Source organism: Astatotilapia calliptera, chromosome 12, assembly GCF_964374335.1.
Source record: "Astatotilapia calliptera chromosome 12, fAstCal68.1, whole genome shotgun sequence".
Lineage (NCBI taxonomy): Eukaryota > Metazoa > Chordata > Actinopteri > Cichliformes > Cichlidae > Astatotilapia > Astatotilapia calliptera.
The window spans coordinates 32,842,730-32,869,621 of record NC_137433.1 but is presented as its reverse complement, the minus strand read 5'-3'; the positions used below and the strand labels follow the sequence as shown (position 1 = coordinate 32,869,621).

At 39.0% G+C, this 26,892-nt stretch overlaps 1 protein-coding gene across 8 annotated transcripts in view; it reads left to right on the top strand.

Moving 5' to 3' along the window:
* taok3a (TAO kinase 3a) overlaps window positions 1–26,892 on the top strand; it is a 64,549-nt gene that overhangs the window by 31,354 nt on the left and 6,303 nt on the right. For all 8 annotated transcript variants that reach the window (XM_026188222.2, XM_080309415.1, XM_026188223.2 and 5 more), the window contains 15 exons: window positions 270–509; window positions 4,050–4,121; window positions 4,880–4,981; window positions 5,605–5,650; window positions 6,678–6,774; window positions 7,257–7,370; window positions 7,904–7,995; window positions 8,191–8,284; window positions 10,497–10,578; window positions 14,319–14,486; window positions 15,675–15,872; window positions 18,940–19,077; window positions 24,089–24,325; window positions 25,199–25,327; window positions 26,189–26,392. In XM_026188222.2, the coding sequence (XP_026044007.1) occupies window positions 378–509; window positions 4,050–4,121; window positions 4,880–4,981; window positions 5,605–5,650; window positions 6,678–6,774; window positions 7,257–7,370; window positions 7,904–7,995; window positions 8,191–8,284; window positions 10,497–10,578; window positions 14,319–14,486; window positions 15,675–15,872; window positions 18,940–19,077; window positions 24,089–24,325; window positions 25,199–25,327; window positions 26,189–26,392 (1,905 nt within the window). In that variant the 5' untranslated portion in view covers window positions 270–377. The remainder of the gene's footprint in view (window positions 1–269; window positions 510–4,049; window positions 4,122–4,879; window positions 4,982–5,604; window positions 5,651–6,677; window positions 6,775–7,256; window positions 7,371–7,903; window positions 7,996–8,190; window positions 8,285–10,496; window positions 10,579–14,318; window positions 14,487–15,674; window positions 15,873–18,939; window positions 19,078–24,088; window positions 24,326–25,198; window positions 25,328–26,188; window positions 26,393–26,892) is intronic.

Below are 26,892 nucleotides of genomic sequence, written 5' to 3'. Positions count from 1 at the left end.
TTTCCTGTCTTATCACCTATCAGCTGTCAATGAGAAGCACTAATGAAAATACTCAAAGAAGCCCTGCATATTGCACATGAAATAAGGATATTCTGTGAAGTGACATTAAATCAAACAGTGTCTGGATGTTCACAAGTATCAACAACCATCCTTGGGTATAAATGCATCTAATTTTAGCATATATGCTAGGAAACAAATGTGTTGTTATCCAGTGCACGGCAGTAAATATCAGCCTAATAGTCTATTCTCTTGACCTTTCTTTTTCCCAGGTCTAGCTGGCCAATGCCGGACCCGTCGTGGATATTTGGTGGTGGTAGTAGCAGAAGTAGCGTGTATGTGAGTGCGGTCCCTGGCGCCTAGCCCATGTCCAGCACATAATGCCGTCGTCCACACGGAAAGGAGTACCGAAGGACCCCGAGTTGGCTGACCTCTTCTTCAAAGACGACCCAGAGGACGTTTTCTGTGACCTGCATGAGATCGGCCATGGCAGCTTTGGGGCCGTCTACTTTGTAAGTATCAGTTCACAATTATGGTAACTCTGGCTTTCAAAGGCCTTGAAGTAAATTAGAAATTATTCTTTTTGAGATAGATTTAAAGCACTTAATTTGAGTTTTGCAGCTTTAGTGATACAGATCTGAAAGAACAGCAAAAGTGGTTGGATCATTTAAGAAGTTGCATAAACACTTCTAACATTATATATTGCAGTTTATCATTGTTATTAGCTAGTAGGGCTGGGTATCGTCACTGATTTCTAGAATCGATTCAATTCCGATTCACAAGGTCCCAAATCGATTTGATCCACGATTCGATTTAATTCGATTCGATTCGATTTAAATCTGGGAAATTTTGACAGTCAGAAGTATAATTCAGATCAGAACATTTACATATTTTTGTATCTATAAAAAGGAAGCTGACACTCGCAAGACTTTATCCAAGGTGTGAGCATCACAGCAGATGCCTTTGTGTCAAAGTAGCTGAAGATAAAACACAGAAAAACATGAAGGTGATTTTCCTGGCCTGGGATTTTATACAAATATTCTGCAGTACATCAAAAACGAAAGAAAACCATTAATTAATGAACATTGCCTCTGACGTTACAGCGGTTTTATTAGACACACGGCTAAGCATTTTGCATTTTGAATAATATTAAAAAGTTTAAATTTGTTCAGTATTGAACAGCAGAAATGAGGCTTTCTTTTCGGAAGAATGTAAAAGGGAAAAAAACAGCGGCCGACAGCGCTGTAAACAACAGTAGACTTGTGCGTAACAAGCAAGCGAATAATGAAGAAAGCGAAACTGTTCGAGAGAGAGAGAGGGGGGGGGGGGGGAGGGAGGGAGGGAGAGAGGGAGCTGTGCATCGCAATGGAAGCAAAACAGTAAAAGAGTGAATTCATGACGATGTTTATGTGAAGCGTTTGGATCTTCTTTTGCTGCTGGTTCGGTCAATATTGTTTGGAGAGAGATCAAACTAACAGCTTTAGAATCAGCGCATAAAGGGCGTGAACACAAAGCGCAGACCCGGATCAGCGAGCTGTCGGCTTTCAGCCCCGACTGTGAGAAAGGCGACATCTAACTGATTCTGATCCGCGGGTTGCGCTGTGTGTTTAAGTCTATGTGCAGAATCCCTGTACCTGCTCTCATTTACTGTTTGGTGGTTCTTGAAATTTTGTGAGATGTCACCAGAGATTCTGGCATTTCGGACAAAATAAATTTATATTAAAAAATCGATTCAGGATTTTAATGAATCGATTTTACGTTATCCAAGCCAGAATCGATTTTAATCGATGAATCGATTATAAAAACCCACCCCTATTAGCTAGTTACATACGCACATACTTACACTTCCTGCTGAATAAAGGAATATGTATGCTGTAAATGTAGTGCACCACATTATGGCTCTTTGAAAGCAGTTAAGTGGAGACAGATCCTCTCTCAGCACTTTTTCTGTTTCTTATTAATCTCATCATCACTAATTACTCATCAAGCTTTGATATTAAAGCTGCATGGAGGAGGGAATGAAAAGCATCCTGTATTCTCCTTTTTCTCCTCCTTTCTCCCTTTTCCTCCAGATGCAGGACTAGGGGCGATAAGCCTCCTCCCTGCCTTGCAAGACAGCTGTTCTGTTGATATATAAATACAAAGTAGTAGTCAATGAAGGGGGAGGATTTTCTTGACTGCCAGGGCTTTACTATCCCATGTCATGTACACGTACACACGACCAGTACATCAGTAGTAGTCCTAGTACCCATGTCCGTCTGGCTGACAATCTCCAGTGTGTGTCTAAATCCTGCCCTGATGTCAATCCTGTGCTCACTGACACACTTGTACTACCCCTATTACAACAGTGCTTGCTGTCAGCAAGGGCAGTTTTTGTAAATGTTGTTAATAGCTTTATTTTTTCAGTGATTGAACTAAGGATACATTATAATTAAAAAAAAGAAAAGTTTTTATTGTGTTATACAAAATCGATACATACGATACTATCATCTAAAATGATATATAAAATCATTGTCAATGGCAACTCATGTTTACAGCTTTACAAAAACTACTACTACTTACTCCCTTATGTTTCATATATGCTAATTTATTATATCTTTTAAGAACAGTATTTATTTAAACATCACAATATTTTCTATTCAAAGCAGGTAAGGTTGTTTTTTTTATTGTTTTGTTTTTTTAACCCATTCTGATACACTCCAACCTGAAGACGGGTTAGTATGAATTTTTGCCTGAGAGATGAATCAGTACATCAGTGAATCAGTTGCTGTTATCTATTACTAGTGGCTAATCGGAGCTTCTCTCACCTGATTTTTAGAAAGTGGATACTCAAAGGACACCTTTTGTTTGTTTGTTTTCTATTTGAAGTTAGTCTGAATCTGTAAAAGTAATGACTATAGGAGAAAAAAAATACAGTAGTTACCACAGTAAATGTGCATTGTCAAATACATAAAATTCCCTAACTATAACTGTGACTGCTTTTGTACTTGTGTAAAGACAAACGAGTAACTCCCATTACAGAAGGAAACAAGGGGAAATTACCTCCTGAGAACACAGACCCAACACCAACAAGGGGTTCACACACACCCTGATAATGGTTGCTGAATTAAAGAGTTTGTAATTAGTAACACATTCCCTTCTAATGCAATTAGCAATACAATTAGCCTATTTAAATTTCTTAGTTTTGATTGATTTTTGTTTCCTCATATGTAATGCCATCTAGCTGTATCCTATAATAAGAGGAATGCATGCTCTTATGCATAAACTGACAGGCAATCATTGGGATCAAATTAATCTGAAAAAAAGTCAAATGGGAATACTCTCTTGCCTCCTGTTACTGTAATTCCATTTGAATCTCAACATGAATTTCCCATTCAATTGTATATGGGATGAAGCTCAGATAAGGGCTTAGGCTGAGCCACAGCCTAGCTGTCCCTGAGGCAAAGTGCCTCAGAGGTTAACACCATGGGTTTAGCATGCAAATGTAAATGTGGACAGATAACTCAAACAGTTAAAGTGGCTATAGATAAACCTCACCTGATTTACGTTGTTCAGGTGGATATTTATTTTAGATTAATGTAAGTATTTAGTTTTACTTGCACTTGGATGTTTTACATTAGATTGGTCCCTGAACTAATAAGTACCACTGTCCAAAAACAGGCTGCTATAGCTCGTGCTTTTTAGGTACAGTACATGTTATGTTTTATTTTTTCTATAAATATAATATTTATGTAGTGACCTTTTGATGTTAACTTTCACATTTTAATAGAAGACCAAAGGTTACCCTGTGGGCATTAAGATCACTTTTGAGTCTGTATGTATGTATGTTTATGTTGTAGAATGCCAATATAACTTTGTGGCTAGGGGACCAAAAAGGTACCCTAAAGGTACCGAAAACAAACAAAAAAATGACAAAAACAAACATGAGGCCTTGTTATATCCTGTGGGAGGTTTACTGTATTTGTCTTCGTGTGAGCTGTCTTTTCCTAAGCATTTAGACCTTGTGTTTAAAGACCTTAATAGAGTGTGATCTTTTCTATTTTCTCTCTCAGGCTCGGAACTCCTACTCCAACGAGGTGGTGGCCATCAAAAAGATGTCCTATAATGGCAAGCAGACTACTGAAGTAAGAAAATATACATGCTGGAAAATGTAGATATGGCACATACAATGTGAATGCTCCAGTTTTAGATGGTTTTGTCTGTGGAACCATATCAGAGGGACCAAAAAAAGAAAAACCTCAAGTGAGCATTTGGTTAGGTTTGGTCAGATAACCTTTTTTTTTTTCTATGATGTGGGAGGTATAGCTCAGAATGCAAAAAGCAGCATTACATCATTTTCTGCTACTTCACACAGCTTGATGCTATGCTTGTGAAGTTGTGAGATGTCTCATGTGGTGGTTAGTTACTCTGAAGGAACAGAAATAATGTGAAAATAATGGAAGATAATTGCCCACACCAGATGCAAAGCTTGGAACAAACACGTGTCTACCTCAAGAAAACTGCTGGAAATGTTTAGGCAGAAGCATATTTCAGAAGGCATCCTATGGGATCACAGCTTGTACTTCGGCTGAACTCAAGCCCACATCTCAGTGGTTTAGTCAACTTGTATCTTTTTATAAAACAGTGAGTGATGATTTTGTGTGAGGGCACTTGCAAGCTATTGTCCAACTTTTCCATACTAGTTGAAGTGGAGCCAGCTTTCAGTTTGTTTATTATTTATATTGGTGCAGTGCCTTTAAAGAAAACCTTTCTGTCAATAGACAATAGCAAGAGAGATACAGATGTAAAATATCTGTCACTGGTTAATGCATTGTATTTAAAGTCTTAGTTAAGTGTTAGTTTAATAGTACCTAAAGGCTGGAATCATTCTTTCCTTTTGCAGAAGTGGCAGGACATCATTAAGGAAGTCAAGTTTTTGGGACAGCTGCGACACCCAAACACAATTGAGTACAAAGGCTGCTACTTGAAAGACAACACTGCCTGGGTTTGTAGATCCTTTTCTACATCCTCTTTTTTTTGTTCAAGTTCCTCTTTTTTTTTTTAGTCTGGCAGGATACTTGATTTATCTTTCTCTCTTCTGCTCTCTCTCATTCTTTACTTACATTCTTTTGTTTTCATGTCCTGCTCGGTATGTTTTCCTACTGTGTACTTATGTTTCTTTGTGTACACTGATCAGCCACAACATCAAAACCGCCTACAGTGCACTGCCAAATCAACTCTGTCCCATTGGGGCTTCTGGTGTCTGTCATAAGAACATTGGCTGCTGATTGCTGGGTGGTGCTTCTGCGGGTTGTGCCTGCTCTGGTAGATCCCACTGATGTTTGACCAGTTTTGAGTCTGCAGAGTTTAGAGGCTAGGGCTTGAGCTATTTCTACACACTGTCCTGTTACGCAAGACCTCTGCCATCAAGATAATAAGTGTTAGTCACTTCACTTTTCTGTTTGATTTTAATGTTGTGGCTAACTGTTGTACGCCCACTTCCTCTACATTCTTTAGACTAGGACTTTTCACAAACTTTAAAGCTTTAATTAAAATTTATAACGGTGCTCATTCCATGTGAGTGATTAGTTTCCATTTTATTTGAGGTTTAACTATTTTCTCTTTCAGCTGGTGATGGAGTACTGTCTGGGCTCTGCATCAGATTTACTGGAGGGTATGTTTATCAGTGTTTGATATGCCAATACATTGAGATATTTCATAATTTTATAATGGCTTTTTTGTCAGTAACAGGGTGGAAGTGTTAACATTTTTTTTCCAGGAAGTCACTCCTGAAACTTTTGTAAACCCGAAACTTGTCAAAACAAAACTAATGAAAAGTAACTTTGGTCTTTTAGCTTGGTTGTGCACTGTAAAGTATGCCCTTTAGCTAATTTAAGCTGTTTTAGGAGCAGAAGTAGGCTATGACTGCTTGACCTTATTGAGGATTTTTTTTGGACTACCAAAAAATAAGGAACTGGCTGCTATCAGATAACTGCAGTTATCTTTAAAAACTTGTAAAACCTCATGTTCTCCAATTTTCTGTGATTATTTGGTTCATTTTGTGGGCCTAACTAAATATTTTCTGTGATTGTATGCTTAGGGGCACTCTCCCCATTTGCGTCCTTGGATACTGGAGCAAGATAATGTAATGTAAATGTGTAATCTGCTGTAATAGTACTACATTTTAAACCACTGTTTATCGCAGATGGAAAACATATTTGTTTCTTAGATTTCAGCGCCTGGCAAAAAATATCTATATCACTTTTAAGAGCTTGAATTCCCTGAACTCCCCATCCTCTAACCACTCTTGAAGCTACTGACTTATTTTAAACACCCAAATACTCACTACTGACAGAGTACACAGTTGTGACAGTCGTTCCCAGACTGTTCTGGGGAGTTTAGCCTTTATATAAAAATTCTCAGTCGTAGTTCTGCAGTGACCTTTTGCCTTGGCACAATTTTTAGAACAGCAGGACTCGGGGTGCCAGCTTAGGAAACTCAACTGTTTACTGGGATTACTTTATTACTGCAGTGTGTGGACAGATCAGTACAGTTGGTCTTAATTATTAAAGCCATGATACTGTGCTTTCCAGAGCTGAGCACATGAAGTCTGCACTTCCACAATCTTGGATAGAAATAACTATTTGAATCATTCATGTTATTTCTGCTCAATCCATTCATTGTACTTATTTCTTCCATAGTTCATAAAAAACCACTCCAAGAAATGGAAATTGCTGCCATTACCCATGGTGCCTTGCTAGGACTGGCTTACCTACATTCCCATAATATGATTCACAGGTGAGTCTATTTCTTTCCTTGCTTACAGGCAACATAGAGTGAAAACATGGAACATGATAACATAAGACAGTTACGTTCTTCATTTATTGCAGTGTTTACGAATTAAGTTGTAAAACATCATGTCTATACTTACTCTTGGACATCACCTTCCCACCTTATTGCTGTACACAGTTGTATCTTTTAAGGTGGGAAGATATGATTGGCATCCAACAACCACATCAAATAAATCCGTTTTACTGTTCTGTATCATTTTAAGTTTCAAAGGGCATAGATTTAAAATGTCAAATCAAACATGATATCTTTAAATACCCAACTGTGTTGTGTTGGTCAAAAGTGAATAAAAACTGGACTGGCTCATTGGAGGTAGGACTAACTTGGCACATATCAGTCACCTGGCACATATGCATAATATATAAGTGGAGCTAATGTGACTTTTTCTCTTTTCTGTCTTTGCTGTCTTCATGCTCTTTTCCCTTATCCAGAGATGTGAAAGCTGGTAATATCCTGCTGACTGAGCTGGGTCAAGTCAAACTGGCTGACTTTGGCTCCGCCTCCATTGCCTCACCTGCCAACTCCTTTGTGGGCACACCTTACTGGTCAGTACACACAAGACAAACATGGAACCTCATCTGCAGAGAAGAGAAGATTAAGTTTCTTCTTTATCTTGCACATGTTCAGTACAAATGAGCTATTTTATGTCTTTTTTTTCTTTTTTTCTGCCAATTTTATTTAGACATTGTTGTTGGTAGATGTTTGTTGTTCTAGAGTCATGCACCTAGACATGCAACATGTTAGTCATTATTAATTCAGTTTGAGAAAGAACTGACAAGATTTTTTTTTAATTCATATTAATAGTTTTCCGCAATTGGCTTTCAATTGTTTATGCACTAAAATAAAATATTCACTCACATATTCACAGCAGCTTTAATGGTAAACAAAGGCATCCCATATACTGGTGGAAAAATTGTCACACAAGTATAGAAACATATATTCCAAAAACTAAGCTGCTATCACAGCATACCAGAGTCTTTAAAAACTCTGAGAAGCTTAGAAGATTATAACATTTTCATGGATTTTTTCCATACTTGATAAAGTGTGTGCATACGCGTGTGTCTGCCTTTGTATTCAGGATGGCCCCAGAAGTGATCCTAGCCATGGACGAGGGCCAGTATGAAGGAAAAGTGGACATCTGGTCACTGGGGATCACTTGTATTGAACTGGGTGAGCAAACACCTACCCAGTGGTCAAATAATACATTTATTGGCTCAGACTGAAATTCAGCAGACTTAAGCTGATTAAAAGTTATTTGTTTGTACTACTTATTTTTTAGACTTCAGCTTCTCCCTCATTCAAGGAGAAGCTGATGCGAAAATGTGCACACTGTATATGTTATTCTCACATCCTTTCTCATTTTAGCGGAACGTAAACCACCCTTGTTCAACATGAATGCCATGAGTGCCTTATATCACATTGCCCAGAACGACTCTCCCACACTGCAGTCCAATGAGTGGTAAGTTTTAGCACCTTGATGTTACAAAATTACCATACACCCAAAAAAATCCAGTATAACCACTGATATAATGCATCCAGTCAACCGTGAACATTAAAGTCCATTCTAGTCAGGGTTCAGCCAGAGTAAGACATCCCTGTGTTAATCTGCATGACCTGTGATCCCTGCCACAGGCCATGTGCAAGGGCACACTCTAAGTCTCTTATGTAATTACCTGGGAAACAGCTACCAAAGAAACACACTGCAGCTACCCACACCATTTCTACTGAGCTTTGAGGCAGCATCTAAACAAAACAGCACGATTATTCTCCTGCTATTCCAAGTAATTTAACTCACACTTTAAGCTTGCCATACTAACATACAAATATATTCCTCCATGCACGTATGAGGTGTTCTAAATATGGGAAAACAGCTTGCTTTATGCATTATTTTATGCAGCTTTCAGCCTCACAGCTCATGACTGCGGAAGCTAATAGATTCTCTAGGGAATGTCCTTCCAGACATCAAAAAACATTTAGCAATTTAATTTAGGCCAGCAGGTTTTAAACAGCTCTTTGCTGTCTCTTTGCATCACCATTGTCAGACAAGACCAGCGGAGCTGCTATATATTGTCATGAAATGTTTAGGTCATCTAAAAAACTGAGAAACAGCATTTAAAACTGATATGCTTTTTTGTAAAGTCAAGAAAAAAGCTTAAATGAATTACTGTTTAACAACAAATCTCATCATAAAAGGTATACATTTTTTTTATCTGGAGGACTATAAGAAGTGAAATCATTTATTCAATATACAGTTGGCTTAGTTAGTAGAATAATCCAAGCACTCTACATAAGCCACCATAGCTTAGCTTTTTATGTTTTTTATTCTCAGTTAATGAATAAATGCTATATAAGCTATATAATATTTTTATATCTTTATATTTATTGTATGAACAATGGGCTCAGTATTAGCTAGCACAATCTTGGTAGTAAAGGAATAATTTGGGAACAGAAGAAAAGCGGATACATATTCAGCAGCATGTATGGACCGAGAACTAGGTGATCTCAATTAGCAAAAAATGCAAGACACTTGCAGGAATTTAGCAAAGGAACAAATATGCTACTGCTCCTCTGAGTTGCTGTAACCACAGCATGTGTGGTATGATTGTCCTTAGGGAAACGGCACTCATCAAATATTAACCCTGTGCTTGATGTTCTCCCTGTAATTTACTCCTGTGTACTTCTGCCATGCTGTGACTGCCATGGTATGCATGCGATGTCCTAGGTATGCAGTGTCGTGCAGGAGTTCCTTGTAATATGTTGTAAAAATTTGTCTCTGTCACACAGCTCCTCAGGAGTAGCTGAATGCAACCGTTTACCTGCCTCATACTGTAGAACATGTGCATCAGTTCCACACAAGCGTTCATTAAATAACAACCTTTCTTTTAAAACCTTTAAGTAGGCACGAGTATTGTGAGCAGGTCATGAGAAACGTGAGGCAAGGCAGTTCTTTAAAGTTAAAACTTGCTGCCTATGACATCTGTTGTAAAATTAGTGTTGATTTCTAGTATCGTGCTTTAGGTGAGCGATTGTGTGGGACAGCACAGGGTTGTGGTATTTTTGGAGGAGCTCCAGGGGCCCGAGGCATTAGCAACATCCAGATGAGACAAGTAGAGACATTGGCTTCATACACAAACACAAGGCCAGACTGTGAACACATTCGCATGACCTACAAGACTAAGCATGGATCTATGCTAGCAACTGAGAGAGAAGTAGAGGTTGAGGGAGATCTCAGTCGTATACCCTCAGTGTGTATTTTATTAATAAACGTAAAGAGCATTCCAGTCTATTTTATCTTAACAACTCATAACAGCAAACAAAACATATGGTGGTATATCTACCGTGCTAGATTACCATGATTAGATATTTAGACCACAGCTCCACTGGCCTATATTTTTATTGCTCCACATATTTACATAATCCATATATAATTCCCATTCGGGGCTACACTAAGAGATTATGCAAGATTGTTCTACTTAAGTCACTGATATATTAAACACCAAAGAGCTGTGGATTGCTCCTCCTTGTACATTAGTCATTAATTGCCAAAAAGGACAGATGGCATGGCTTTTTAGCTTGTCACTGTCATTTCTACTTAAAATTTTTCTAATTTTAAAAATATTAGTCCAAGAAGGACTATGACTGACTTCTTTCTCATTGTCCTCTTTACCTAGGTCTGACCTCTTTCGCAGCTTTGTTGACTATTGCCTGCTGAAAATTCCTCAGGACAGACCCTCGTCGGGGGAGCTGCTACGAGTGAGTGGGTTTCCTCAGTAATCTTTCTAGCTGTGACCTCACTTCCTGTCTCAGTCAGTCATGAGGATGAGTCACTCCCATCCACCCACGGCTCCCTAATACGCAAGCATATATACACTGTCTTCTTCAAGCACAGGAATCAAGCATCCTACTGAGATTTTTTTTAATTTTATTCCCCCCGTTGCCTCACAGCCAAGGGATAAGACACAGGAAGACAATTGAGCTCCATTTTATATGGTGTAATAAAATGAGTAGAAGGACAAAGAAAATAAATTTGTGTTGGACATAAATAATTGCATTTGAGTACTGATGTTGTGGAACCGCAACGGTTGTTTTACCTTAAAACTCATATATAATATAACTCATCTAACCCCTTAAAACGCAAAATGTTACTGTTGTCAAACACAGATAAAATAATCTCGTAAAACTTAACGCTTAAACCTGCAAGTTGTTTTTTCTTTTTTTTAAAGCCATCCTGCCAGTGACAGCCCATATGTATCTCCAAAACCACAATGAGCATACACGCTGATAATCCATGCATGTCCATTGTGTTTCCCTGTGATTGAGGAGATGATCTTTTTGTTTGTGTGACCAACAGGTAATCCTATTGGTGCACTAAGAGTTTTAAGTTCTTGGTGATCACGCTCAGTGGTGTTGAAGCCCAAGCAGGACTTTTCACACCTGTCTCACTTTATGGAGGAAGGTGTGAGGTTAGGAAGTGGTTAACTAAAGGGATCTGGACTGTTGTCTGGATAGGATGGGGCTTTTGACTGGAATGCACTCTTCCAAGCACCCCTGACCCAAATCCTTACTGAAAAAACCATTAAAGAGGGATAAGTACCAAACAGACTTTGGATCAGTGTCCAAGGGCCTGCTTTAAAGTGAAGGGCTTGGGGGTTGGGGTGTTAGTTTATGATTAATACCCCACTTTCTCTTCTGAGACACACACAAATTTACTCTTCATTTTAGTGCAAGCACACACACATAGACACACACACACAGGCACATGCCCCTCCAAGCGCTTTAAAGGGAAAATCAGGTCACTAATCTGTGGGCCTTGAGCTACTAGTGTACTGGCTTCAGGTTAAATTCACTCTCTGTCCTTTAAAACCTCATTCAGAATAATGGTAATTACGAAAAATAAAAGAGTAACCATTCAGTGGCCTCAACCCCCCGTAAGTACACTTCATTTAAACGAACATATTCACTTGAATAGTTGAAACTAACTCTGAGTTTCTCAGCTGTATAAATTTACTTACTAACTACAGATATTTACAGCACAACAGCAACTTCCCAGAGCATGAAAGGAAGTGTTCAAATTTAATTTTGTGTTTGACTAATCATCTAAAACTAATAGCATAATTGAGTTGCCCTATTTTACAAGAAAAATCAGTTCAGTGGATGGAATCATCTAAATGTTTGCTTTTTTGAATTCATGATTTCAATAACCGATTTATGAATGAGTATTTTGTGATTGTTTTCAATGCAATGTGTAGCTTAGACTAAGCAGGAAATGATAAGGTTTGCAAAGATAATGTGTTGCGAGTAGCTGGTTAGAATACTTAGTCTACTAATTCTCACTTTGCCCAACTTGCAAAATTCCACTAACCTCAACCTGTTTTATCTTTTGTATGTGAAACAACATACAATATGATGTGTTCATGAAGTGTTTAATATTTTCAGAATTCCCTTTGTTTCCTGTTATTATGCTAAAATTTAACTAAATGACTAATTGCTTCATCCATATACTTTCCTGCAAATATGAGATTTTTACTAGTGCGCTCATCTAATTATTTTCAAGAAAGCCAAAAAATTATAATCTCCCCAAAAATGTTGAACTATTATTTGAATACATCCAACATATTAGCCTTTTCCTTTAGTGGCTATTATTGCTATCAGTGTAGTAGATGTGGACTGGTCTAAAGTAGTAACGGTAGCCTGAAAAGTTACTACCGGTAATAGTATATGTCAAAAACAAATTTATCCTAAAAGAACAGGCTAAAACTGAGTATGGATGAGTACTTCTGGTAGAAGGCAATAGTGATGCCACAATACATATACCAGACAAGACTCCAGGTGCTGTAGATTTGCTGTCACTTCTTCTTTACACTAACCTCATAATGAGGAGGAATCCTTGAGATAACTTCATTGGATGATGGGATGGGGGTGGCCAACCACCCACATTCTGCTGTAGGTCAATCAGAAAATGGGACAAATCACTTTCATCTCTATTTTCAGTGTGTGATGTCATTCCTCTGTGTCCTGACTAACCCATTACACCGGCATCTGTCACATGGAGAGGAAGGTGTGCAGAGAGTGATGGCTAAAAATACACCTAAATATATGTATTTTTTTTTCATGCAGAATACGTACCTTTAGGTTGAATACATTTTAGCCTTTTATGCAGCCAATATTTTATGAATGACACTGACTAAGAGGAGGTGTGAACATGTTTGTGTGTTGTAGTGGGAGGAAGTGCTGGGCAGAAATATCTGTTCTGTTTTTATTTGTTTTGCTTTTTTATTCTTTTTTTTGACACCCCTAAATTGTTTGTAAAAAATAAAACAAAAACAAACAAATGAAAAAAACACAAATTAAAAATAGCCATCCACTATCACTCGACCCCCACCTTCTCTCCCACCTCCCACCAATCCCACTCTGACCCGTTGGTTATTCATTGTGCATTTATGTAATTATTCAATGTCCCAACCTCCACCAAATTGCACCTACATTAGATTACAGAGGTTCATCTCACTTGCAAAGGACAGACTCAGCAATGATAATCACCTAAATGATCTCCATAGAAGTGTGAAACCATTATATCATTCACTGATCATATTTTTAAAAGGAAGTCTGACCTTTCACATATTTTTTTTTTTCTTCTGGAAGGATTTTTCTTTCTTTTAGTAAATAACAAGGTCCAATTTGCTTTGCTATGCCCTGATAGAAGAAACTCTTAAGTATGTTTGTTTTTCCTCCACAGAGGTTAATGTGTGTAGCTCATTCTTAAAAAAAAAAAAAAAAAAAAAGCACAAAAGCAAAGGATACAGATTAAATAACTAAAATCTCTCAATTATCAATGCTTAGTGGGATTTTTGTTATATGACCTGATTTAATTAAAGTTCTCATTAACTTGGTGCAAGGCCAAATGCATTTCAAACAGTATTTATTGAAATGAGAAGGATTAGGAGTATTTATAAAAATCGATTATATGGACCTTCTCAGAGACTGTAGTAGAGCGTATTGAGTGCTGGGACCAGAATGGGTTGAACAACCTACAGGCGCCCTCTAGTGATTGCCAGAGTTGTTGTGCTCATTGAAATAAAATTTTAGACATGTTTAAATGACTTCCAAATATTTACGAACAACTTAAAAGATCTGTAAATGGTGCCAATGTTTAAGATAATGCAAAAGAAAGTAGTTAATATATAAAATTTTCATCTTCATTCCGGTTCAGCTTATTTTATTTCCCTTTTAAATGTTTACTGCCAATATTGTAAGTAGTCTGAGGCAATACTTTCTGAATTTCTATTGAAAAACTGGGAAGAAAACATCCATAATGTTCAGTTTAAATTAAACTGTATGACATGAAGACAGCAATTGAAATGCAAATAAAAAAGATAACCCTAATAGAAAGATTAGCTTTAGTTTCTAAACCAAGTATTTTCCTCCTTGTATTGTAATAAAGTCTGACTAAAACCTTGAACGAAGTAACTGACTGTCTGTCTTTTTCTCTTCAGCATGATTTTGTACGTCGGGAACGCTCGCCACGCATTCTCATTGACCTCATCCAGAGGACCAAGGATGCAGTGCGTGAGCTCGACAATCTGCAGTACCGCAAGATGAAAAAGATCCTATACCAGGAGAAACACAACGGGCCCTTGGGAGAGAGCCAGGAGGAGGAGGAGGTGGGAGGAAGAAAAAAAAAAAGGGAGAAGGGAGGTTAATGGGGAAACAGTTTATGCATCAAACTTAAATATTAAACAGACAAATTAATGTTAAAAGAAAAAACTCTGCAGAGTGCATGATCACAGGGAGTGGCACCAGAAACAGTTCTTCAATTCTTAACAATAGTTAATATGAAGATGAAAAATTGCATATATGTAGCCACAGTCTTTAAGTAGCAGAGTTGCACTAAAATGAGGTTTGGATTCAGTTAATCTGCAGAGTATTTTTGCAAAGTAATTGAAATAATTATTATATTTAAAATTTCCATCACCACTACATAAAATAAGTGCTTGTACTTGACACCAATGACAGAGTTTAAGCTCATTATTTCACACAGTTCTCTATCTGTAGGCCAACAGATGATTTCAGACAAAAGGTTGAGGGACAGCATAGTTTATCTGCATCCTCAGGATGACACTTAAGTCTCAGAGATGGTGACTCCACACTAGTCAGTACTGCTTCAGCACTTTGAAATCACAACAAATGGGAGTCTTTCTCATGCAGTCTTGGTAGCCTGAGATGAAATGTCCTTTAGCTGACCTGGCCTGAAGTAAAGTGAACAGTTATGGACAGCTCGTAGCGACAGTAATGTCATCCTACACCATGTGACACAATTCACAGCAGCCACCAGACCTTGGTGCAACAAGACACTGCTGAAAGCCTTACCCTGAAAAACCTGCTGTACCAATCCTTGTTTTATGTGGAAAGACTGAGTAAATATCCTGTCCTGTTGCCTTAGACCTAAGTGAATTGGCTTTTGCTTCTAAAAGCTACACAGTTTCATCCCGTATCTGTCTTGTACACCTTCAAGTTGACTTGTAATCTGAAGACCTCTGTCTGACCACTGCCCATTAACATAAGCTCAGATGCTACTGAATGACTCAGACACACACATCTTAACAATTAGAGGTTAATAGGCAATTTAGCATGACTTTGACTCTAATGCAATCTATAGGGCATCAGTGATCCCCCCCCCCCCCCCGCCGTTTGTTTTGAGGCAACTCCATTTAATGGTACAGTTTGAAGAAAGCCTGGGTATAATTGGGCGAAGGTCACGGGTGACTTTTGTATATTTCAGTAGCATGTTCCTTGAGTGTTTGTGTACATTTGTGTTTCTGAACACGTGTATATGTTGTGCGCACTTGCAGGACAGCGAGGCAGCCAGCTGTAAGATGAACAGCCTGGGCAGCAACCACTCTATTCCCAGCACCTCGGTTAGCACGGGTAGCCAGAGCAGCAGCGTGAACAGCATGCAGGAGGTGTTGGATGACAGCTGCTCTGATATGACCATGATGCATCCCCAAGACTACAGCAGCACCCTGGACTCCTCCCCACACACCAAGAAGGTAAAAATTAAGGGTGAAGACGGGATGGTGATTAAGGCTGAAAGTTTGAAACCACTATTGGGAGTTCTTATTGTTCCCAAAGCCTTTTAACTGAGCATCAGCCATCATACTCAAACAGTGTTAATCTCATTTTTTTTTAAACTAAATACAATTTAAAATATTAATTAATTAAAAAATATATAAAACTGGAGACAGTTTTGTGACAGCCGGAGACTATGAAATAATTAAAGAATAATTTCAACAACTACTAGCAACAACCGTCCAAACAACCACTGAAATACTGAGTTCATCTAAGATCAGCTACTGCAGTGACAACCAGAGGGTGTGAAGGATACACTGCAAAAACTCAAAATCTTACCAAGTATATTTGTCTTATTTCTAGTCAAAATTATCTCATTACACTTAAAATAAGACACAATCAGCTACAGGGCAACATTTCAGTAAGCTAAAGGAACTTGTTTCAAGACAGTGAATCTTGAAACTAGAGAAAAACTAGAGATTTTTCACTTGTTCCATTGGCAGATTTTTTCACTTAATACAAGATATTTTAGCTTAAAATAAGTGAAAAAATCTGCCAATGGAACAAGTGAAAAATCTCTAGTTTTTCTCTAGTTTCAAGATTCACTGTCTTGAAACAAGTTCCTTTAGCTTACTGAAATGTTGCCCTGTAGCTGATTGTGTCTTATTTTAAGTGTAATGAGATAATTTTGACTAGAAATAAGACAAATATACTTGGTAAGATTTTGAGTTTTTGCAGTGTACTCGATTCATATATAACCAAGTGGGAAATATGTAGGTGGCACGGTGGTTAGCACTGTTGCCGCACAGCAAGAAGGTCCTGAGTTCAATTCCACCATCAGGCCGGGATCTTTCTGTGTGGAGTTTGCATGTTCTCCCCGTGTTTTGCGTGGGTTCTCTCCGGGTACTCCGGCTTCCTCCCACCATCCAAAGACATGCAGCTTGTGGGGATAGGTTAATTGGATAATCCAAATTGCCACTAGGTGTGAATGTGCGAGTGAATGTGAGTGTGAATGGTTGTCTGTCCTTGTGTGTTAGCCCTGCGACAGACTGGCGACCTGTCCAGGGTGTACCCTGCCTCTCGCCCTATGACAGCTGGGATAGGCTCCAGCGCCCCCCGCGACCCTGAAAAGGATAAGCGGAAGCGGATGGATGGATGGATGGAAATATGTAGTGCAAGTTGGTGCCGTGTACAAACAGACCCTGAAATGTGTCATATAACCAGTTGTCGACTACAAAGTGTTCATCACTTTAAATCTAGATGGAGAGTGTTACAACTTGACAGCCATCTTGGAATTGATTAGGGGTTATCTTGAGGCCCCTATTTAAATGAATGGAAAGAGAGCCATGGCTTTCATTTCAGACATAAAAAAGAAAATCTATAGCATCACCATCAATTTAATTAAAAAAAAAAAAAAGTTAAAACTTTTGGAAACTTGCCATCATTTTAGCTTATTTTAGCTAAAGTTTTCTTTAATCTACAAGTTACTTCAGCTGTGTATGCACATATGTCACAACATTACAGCTCCATTAATTGCTCAATCCAGAGTGCTGACATAAACATCATCCTAGTGCACTCTTCCAATGGGAGGAACAAACAAATATGAACTCAGCAAGCCAAGTTTATAAATTACACATAGCCACACCTTTGCTTTGGGTATTGATTAGAGAGCTATTCCTGCCACCACACCGCTTTAACTTGATGAGTATGTTTTTTATTTCATGGATTTTGGGGGCAAGGGTAACAAAACTGCAACATTTAGTTTTAGAGACATGTCTCTTCCTTCTACAATATCTCTTGCATAAGTCATTGATACCTGTACAGTACTTCAGAGTTATCGTTTTACTGCTACAAAATAAAGAAGATTATAAAGTCTGAGAAATCCAAGTCACAACAAAGGTCAAATCAGATTTGTAGTCTGTTTTCTGAGATGCCCCACTGAAAGAGAGACAAAAAAGTCAAGCCAAGTGGAATTAAGCACAAGGACAACTTTGTACCTAACATTTTTCCTGTCTTTTGAAATGGTATTAGTAAACAGTCTTAAACACTTTTCCCAGAGTTCAGTGCATGGAAGAAGAAACAAAGACTGTTACTGGTTGACTCACTTCTTTTCTGGGTTGATAACTGTCTCACTTAACAAATGAAAAGGAAACATGGCTCTGTGCAAACATCCTTTGGTGTCTCGCACCGTTCAAGAGTATGCATAAACCCCTCCCCCCAAAACCATGGAAACCATTGACAGTCCTCACTGTTTGCAGATTGCTTCAAGTTCATCACTGACACCGTTCACACTTTGAGAACAAAGGCCGTGTATACATGTGAACTAGCAGCAGAGCAAATTCCCCTTGCACATGTGGCATCCTGTGTACACACACACACACACACGCACGCACGCACGCACGCACACACACACACACACACACACACACACACAGGTCAATACTGTGCTTTACATTCGCATTGGAAATCAACTCTGTGAAGAGAGGGCTGTCACTTCTGTCATTCTCTTTCTTCATTTGCTCTTTGTATTTTGACAGAGCTTGAATAAGGTTGTCACTTTATGAACAGACAACCAGTGTGCTGTTTCAAGTTCAGGGGCTGTGATGAGAACAATTAAAAATGACACACATTGTTTTCTGATGGCGGTGAATTTCCCTCCACGCATAAAAGCACTCGTTGGTCCCTGGGCCTCCCTGCATGTTTGTCAGTCAGATTTTATTGGGGGTGCTGGGTGTTGATGTTTCATCATGACATGCAAGCTTACAGTTGACACAGTTTTATCAAATGATGAAGAATCTTTGTGAAGTGTAGAAGTTGTATGGGTTAAATCAGTGGGGAGTATTTCTTTTGTAAGTCACAGAATTATGGTGACGAATTTCAATACTGGCACAGTTTTAATAAGTTAAAAAAAAAAAAAGTTGAGTGCCCTGCAGTGCAACATAGTTTACACTATCATTTTTTTTTAAACTTTGATCACTTGGTTGTTATTTATTCTGTTTTCTTTTAGTATTTACCAGTCCTAAATTTCTCTCCTTTGTTTTCAAACAGGACCATCAATACAACTGGGACGACGGGATCCACAGGGACCATCGGCCAGAGCCGACGCCAGCTTCCTTTGATAAGAGCAGCCAGGCTCAAAACTACAAAAACCAGGGCCGCTTTGCCACCATTAAGTCTGCCTCACTGGTAAGAACCTAAAACTTTCTTCTTTCTATTGGTGTTTTCTTTTCAAGGTCCTAAAGCATGTTTTCTGCATGCTGTAAATGTTTCAGTGTCATTAATTTGTTCTACTTATTTGACTTAAAAGTTGCGCTGTTTGGAATGCCAAACAAATTTTTAAAAAATTACTTCTTGAAGAAGCTCAAATCTCTGTTTCATGTTCACACCACAGCTCTATGAGGGCATTAAAGGGCATTTTTTTGTTTGTCTTTGTTAAAAAGCTTACTGTGAATGTGGTGCGTGAATGACCCCAGTCTCAGTGGGTAATGTTATTGTATGTCTCCATGTTTAGATGTTTTTGAAATATTTATTTCCCATCTTTTGGTCTTCACTTTGTTTGGATCGTTGTCTACTATATTATTTCTCTGCTGTTTTTTCCATTCATTCACCCCACTCCTTTTGTTTTCTCCTCTTGTACTACTCCTCGCATTACCACTCCCATCCTCCCACCCTCTCCTTTATTTCTTCCTGGCCTCCATTTGATAATACATCATTCTCAGATCTGACTCAATATTCTGAGTTGAAGGGGGTGGAATACTCTCTCTCTCCCTCTCTCTCTCTTTTTCTCTCTCTTGCGCTTTCTTTCTTTCTATGACTCTCTTTCTCTCTCCCTCCCTGTCTGTTGTCATGGAAACCGGCTCTAGTAACTAGAAAGTAGTTGTGGTGGTTTGTGTGTGTGTGTGTGTGTGTGTGTGTTTACCCAACCATGACCCACTGGTTTTAATTGTGAGTTCCCCTCTGCTGCCAGGTCTTAAACCAGAAATCTTGTCACATACAAGAGAATGTAAGCAAAGAAGTGTGTGTGTGTTTGTGTTTGTGTGCACAAGAAACTGTGTGTCCTCATATTGTCCTTGAAGAGAGCACGAACCAGTGACCGTCCGATGCTGTGTGTGTGTTTTCTGTTGACCGCAACCGTAGTTCCCCGGCACTGAAGGTTACATGATTTTGTTTTTGATTTTTTTTTCTATGTCATATGTTTATGGGCTCTGTTGATTTGCAGATGATTAACAGATGATAATGATACATGGTATATGTAAGACTGCAGTTGGGAATTGTAGTTTGAAAACCCTCACGCATAACTGTGAACTGATGTAGTCTTCCGACTGCTGCTGACCATGGATCGCAGTATGTGGGTGACGTTTCAGCCTAGGAAAAGTGCATCATCAACTGTTTAGGTCTGCTGTTTTTACCTTTTTAGAACCAAAGAGTTATTGTCACTTTCACAGCATTGGAAAGTAGTTTCTTGCAAAACCGTAGGTCAATCTATTCTTGTTGAGGTTTTTTGTTTTGTTTTTTTAGTACACACATTATGCAGAAAATTAGGAGCAAGTAATATTTTGATTTGTAACTAATGTGATTTCTGAATTTAGGAAACCCCTACAGTACTGCATTAGAAGGAAATATAACAATGTGATTTACAAACTGATCATGCCTTGCTTAATATCATTTAATCACATATAATTTAAAAAAATAAATAAATAAAAAAACACTTTTTAAAGTCCTCCCTTTATGGCACTTAGGGAAAGAAGTTGATGTATACATAAACAACCTCACATGTTCTCCCACTGACATGAAAGATTACAGTGGCAATAAGCCTGCTGTTTTTTTACCTCCTCACAAGATGATGAGATGCCTTTTTCATCAGAAAACAGGGATTGTGGAGTTTATAGATATTTGTTCTTAGCCACAAAAGATGGAAAATTGTATCCTGGATCATTTTCTCACTTAAATTTACCATAAAACGGAAAAAAAGTATTCCTTCCTCACCTTAACTCTTTGTTAATTGTTTTTCTACCATTTATCCTTTAAAGAAACACTTCTAATCATACTTGAAAATACTTTTGATCTAATGCATATTGCGGTGGATTAAACTTGTAGATAATGGCAGCTGAGATTACACATTGTTTAACTGAAAAAAGGCAGCCTCTCTGTAGTGTAACAGTGCCGGTCCTGCCCATCGGCACTGGAAGAGATTACATCATCTTTTTCTTCCAAGCACAGACATCCTCACATTGGCCTCGACTCACTGAGACTGGAAGCAGGTAGACAAAGAGGGAGAGGTAGGACAGTATGGGGGGGTCCAGATGGCAAGGGGTAATTGATAGCCAGATAGGAAGATGGAGAGCAACACAAGCGAGAAAACATAAACAATTAAGAATGGTTTAAATAGGGGGGAATTATTAGCTAAAATCAAAATAATTAGAAACTATTATTTTATAAAGAAAAGTCATGGTGATTTGAGGGAAAAGGCAAGAGATTAAAGATTTAGTGAACTGAAAGAGAAAGTAAAGGCATCATAGAGGACACTGGCAGATATTGGGGAGATAAGAAGGGCAGAGAAAAGGATAGGAAAACAAAGGTGAGACTTAAGAGCAGTGCTGATTGAAATCTTAACTGACAAAAAAACCCAAAGAACATCACATTTACTGGTGAAATGAAGTGTGGAGTCTGAATAAATGTAGCAGTGGGGAAACAAGAGAAGAAAGGGGTAAAACCAAAGACATGAGAGGTATTGTGGAAAAGGCATGAAAAGAAGGTGAAGGAGAGCAGGATGTAAAATTATCCAGGGATGCGTGGAAAAGGAAAAATGATGAGGGGACAGGAAAACTGGAAAGACATGGATGCAAAGTGAGAAGGTGAACGAATGTGAGACAGTGAGTGAGAGCGAGGGCAGGGGTTATTATAGGTTAGATGAAGCCACTGACTGACATGTAAGCTGGTGTGAGAGACAACATTGTTGTAAAATATTTCACTTCATCTATTCTTTAGCTGCTGGTTGCAGTTTGTAACCTGACAGCATAAACGCTGATGGGAAATTAAAGTGTAGTGTAAGGCATATCAAAATGTGCTCCTCCCCCATCAGTTTTCTTGCAACTTGCAGAATTAAGGTTGTACTTGTTAACTTTCATGTTATGCAGTTATATATATTAAGATGTTTGTTCTTTACAGGTCAGTGTCAGAATTGAATAAGCTAGATGGACATCTTTTGCATTTGAGTCCTATTTTTTGTGATCAGACTTGAGAAGGGAGATCTCCTCACATTTGGCAGGAAAAAGGCATGCTATACAAAGGTCTGAGGCCTTTTGCTTCCTCCTGTAAACCAGATGTCTTTGCTACATGCTACTATACATCTGCAGTAACATTCAAACTACAACCATGCTTTTTCTATGTGGTACCTACCAGGGTTGAAATGTGTTTTCCTTAATGTAATAAGGAAGCGATAAAGAAGAATCATGGAGGTTTGACAAGGGGATAGTCTTCTTCTGTTGCCTACCAGGAGCATTAATATTTACTTGGATTTCGGCGTTTTGAGGCTCTTGATATCGATGCAGGTCTGGCTCTTGCCCTCGATGTTGTGTTATCATAAAGTCACAATTGTGATATTGCATATTCACTGACGCTAAATGCCTTGCAAACACAGAGATCAAACTAAGTGGACTGTTGTAGTTATAATTTATTGCAAACAAAAATGCATCAGTCACCACCAGCAATAATTCTATTTAAGTAGGCTTGCACGTTCACACAAGTTAAACTCTGTGAAGACGGATCATCTTGAACTGCAAAATAAGCAAAAATTAAAGTTTGGGCGCTTAATTCTCACTCACTCTAACATTCACCTTTAGCCTGCATGCCTTCCCTCCCTCCTCTCCCTGAATATGATCTCCTTTCCAGTCCCAAAGCCTTGAGTGAAAGAAGCCGTCACATGACTTGACTTGGCCCTTTGTGGCTGTATGCATGGTGGCAGCGAAGCAAGTGACTAGGATTGGGAGGTTCTATTACAGTAGAGGTATTGATTCAGAGCAGATTAAGGAGAAGGGGAGCTCAGCCTCCACATATTTCCACCCCATTTCCCCCCACCCTGTTTTTTTTTTTTTTTTTTTTTTTCTCCATGTAGATGCTCTTATTTTACTGCTGATTATTTCTATTTTTCCTGTTTAACTCTCTCCCAGCGACTCTCCATCTGCTGTTTCTCCTTTGCAATCACCCTCCCTCCCCTCATCTCTCGGCCTGCTCCTCTCTAACACCCCCCTCCAACTTCTCTCAGTCTTTCTCAATGAGGTATTCATGTGACCCACCTGCTGTCCGCCGCTTAGCGTTAGCCTGACTAAAGAGCCGCTCTGTGCTCTTGTTGGCCCGCGGTGTCCAACTGCCTCATTCACAGTTCACACGTCTGCCTTGGCCGCTGCGTGCCCAGGGCGCGAACCAAGGAGAGGGAGGGGGCTCAACGTCCAGTAAAGTGTGTCGGGGGGGGGGGGGGGGGGTCTCAGGGTGGCATCGGAGCTCAGGCAGGGTTCTGTCGGGCATAGGATGCTGCACAAGGTTCCTGGATGCTGGTGCACTTGGCTAAAGTTGCCATCATGTTTGGCCTGAGGAGTTCAGGTGGAAGTTATGAGAAGATGCGGAGCGAGTACTACCTAGATGTGGAGAACCCTTTTTGTCCTCAGGTTGGTGGGTCAGGTCAAGGTTTGGGTTAAAAGCAAGAATAAGTGAAAGTGTTAAGAAATACCAGTAAGGTCATTGCCTCAGGTTAAATTTAGTCATACAGTAGATGTTTATTGTCTTTACAGCATTTTTGTTTTCTTTCCCACGCTCTGACTTGAATACATTTGAGGAACTTTGAAGTCGGCTATTCTGTGCAGTGTCTGCGAATCTGAGATTGTCAGATGAAAGAGCTTTTGTTCAGCTGAAGTGGTGGATTTCAAATTATTTGCTTCTTGATGTCATTATTTTCATATCACATGTTGAACATTCTTTCTTGTACATGTAAAACTAGCAAGTAATGTAGTCTGATTACAACAGGTGAACGGTTTTGTTTTGTAACGTTTTTGTTTGAGGTTCTTCTCGTAAATGAACCGAGATACTTTGATCATATCGAATTAATCAGTTAGGCATTACTGTTTGGGGTTTTTCTTTTTGTTTTTTTTGTTTTTTTGTGAAGTAATTTGATTTGCATCTTCTAACTTTTCTCTCACCGCAGGTGACCAAACAGATTCATGAGCATGAGCAGGAAAGTGAGCTGCGAGAACAGATGTCCGGCTACAAGCGCATGCGGCGGCAGCACCAGAAGCAGCTGATCGCCCTGGAGAACAAGCTAAAGGCCGAGATGGACGAGCATCGGCTCAAGCTGCAGAAAGAGGTGGAGACGCAGGCCAACAACGCCTACATTGAACTGGAGAAGCTGGCAAAACGGCATGCTGTGCATTCTGAGAAAGAGGTGGGACTTTTGATGGGGTTACAGGACATTATGAATAAGTGCAGTAACTGTTAGTGCGATCATTTGTGAAATAACCTAACTTACATGTACAATGCAACAGTTGGCTGGTGGACCTGGTCAGCTTTGAAAAAATGGGAATAATATTGAAGCTGTGACATTTCTAATGCTGCTGAAGAAAAACATGTCAAAAAGTTCTATTCTTTTCTAAAGTGTTGCTATTTTAAAGCCGTTCAGTGTTGCAATGAGTAATGAGGACGTTTTTGTTAGAACTTAACCCACTGCTGCCACCCAATGATACATGTGATGAAACACAGGGGCAGAACTGGGTCACAGAGTGTCACGCTCTGAAAAACACATTGTATATCTTTGTGATTAGCACCCAGCGTGCGTGCTGCAACAGTCAAGGAGATAGTTTATCTGTTTATGTAGACGAGTCTGTACATCTAAACGGTGTCATGAATAGGTGACATGTGGCTGTCACAAACCAACATGTTACTAGATATTTACATAGAATTCTATAACTATAACTGCAATGTCTCTTTTCTTTAAAAAAAAAAAAAAAGGTTGTTTCATCATCTAGAAGAACAAATGTTATGGCAATTTTATCTGAATTCTAACATCTGATTTAGAATTGAAGTGCAGACTAGAATTTTTAACTGGTCATATTATAATTAAGCAGGACATTGTTTGTGTTAGAATTTTAATCAACCAACTTATTGTCTTCAAATATACTTTTGTTAATATATGTTAATATACTTTAATGTTCTTATATAGGTTTGTGCATGAATGTATTTGTCCACAGTTTGGTGGCGTGTTGTCTGTTGCTGGTCAGGGGCATCTAACCATGCTCTTGTCCTTGTCTATTCTGCCCAGATGAAGACGGCGCTAGCAGACGAGAAGAAGTTCCAGCAGCAGATCGTGGCCCAGCAGAAGAAGGAGCTAACCACGTTTCTGGATAATCAGAAAAAGCAGTACAAACTCTGCAAGGAGAAGATTAAGGAGGTACGCTGGGCTCGTTGGTTTCCTCTTTTCTTCTCAGGCGCGCTCCTTCGCACGCCTTCTCATGGGTGACACGTGACCTTCTGCGCTCTGTGCTGAAGAATCAGGCTCCCACACACAAACATACACTTCCACTTCAGCATGGTCTTTTGAAAGTTGTGTTGAGTCACTCAGCCTACCAACTGTGTACCTACACATGTATGTACACACAAACAAGAAAAGTCAGAAATTCATACGCTCACCGGAGCACTTGTGAACAACCACAACCTTGTAAAAGAATCCAGAGAATACTCTTGTGGGCTGGCAGTGTGATACACTGTGTTTTCAGTTACATGATAAGTGACCAAAATTAGGTCAGCACAGTTAGGAGAAAGCATCGCTGGCAGAGAGAGATATTTCCCACCAACTGAGGGCTATAACGGAATTAGACACCACAGAGAGCAGGGATCAGGCTCATGTGTTAAGTGCATTAGCGCGAGTTGTAGATTGCGCATGAAAGAGAAAGAAAATTCCTTTATTTAGAAGAAAAAGATTTTCTTTTTCTTCCTTTGGCTTTAAAAGTAAACTGTTGTTCAAAATAAAAGGTCACCTTGAGTTGACCAAATGGTCTTACTAAAAATATTTGATGAAGTTGATTTGAATAGAGGTTCTATTTTATTCCCCAGCAAAAAATGGCTTACAAATAGCTTGTTTAGGCAACATTTGTTTTTCACATATCCATTAACATCCCAAACTACACAGTTCACCACTGACTGCTTACAATGAAGGCTTTACTAGTAATACTTTTATCTTCTGTCTTGTGTATGTTAACACAATCTCCTTTCTCTATTCCCCCTTCTACTTGGAATTTCCACCTCTCATCAGGAGATGAACGAGGACCACAGCACACCCAAGAAGGAGAAACAGGAGCGTCTGTCCAAGCACAAGGAGAACATGCAACATTCCCAGGCCGAGGAGGAGGCCCATCTGCTGTCCCAGCAGAGGGTCTTTTACGACAGGAACTGCCGCGCCTTCAAGCGCAAAGTCATGATCAAGAGGCACGATTTGGAACAGGAACAGATCAGAGAGGTGTGGAGGACATACAAGTTTCTAAAACTCGTGTGCAAGTTGTAAATCTATAAATGTTTTGCTTTTGGATAACTTTACTACTGTAAACTTCTGACTGAATTGATCAAACCATATATGCCCACATCGCGAGTTTGAATACTAAACCCTTGTTTAGTGTTTATGATCTTGGTGTACAAAAGTCCCACAAATGTTTTCACAGCAGACAGTAGTGTGTTATTTAGATCTGTCAGGTGTTTTATATTAACTGTAAGCAGGATTAATCCACAACAAAACAAGCCAACAATGCCATAATCTGAAAAGCTGTTGAGTGAGTTTAAGGAAATCCAAAAACTTTCTGTGGGAAAATGCTCCAAAATCAATGTGATTAAACTAGAAGCAAGAGGGGGGGGAAAGTAAATATGTGATGTTTATTGATTTTTTTTCTTCCTTTTTCCTCTCAGCTGTTACTAGTTGCAATCAATGCTGTAAGCACAAAACAGTAAAATTGATTTCTGCAAGGG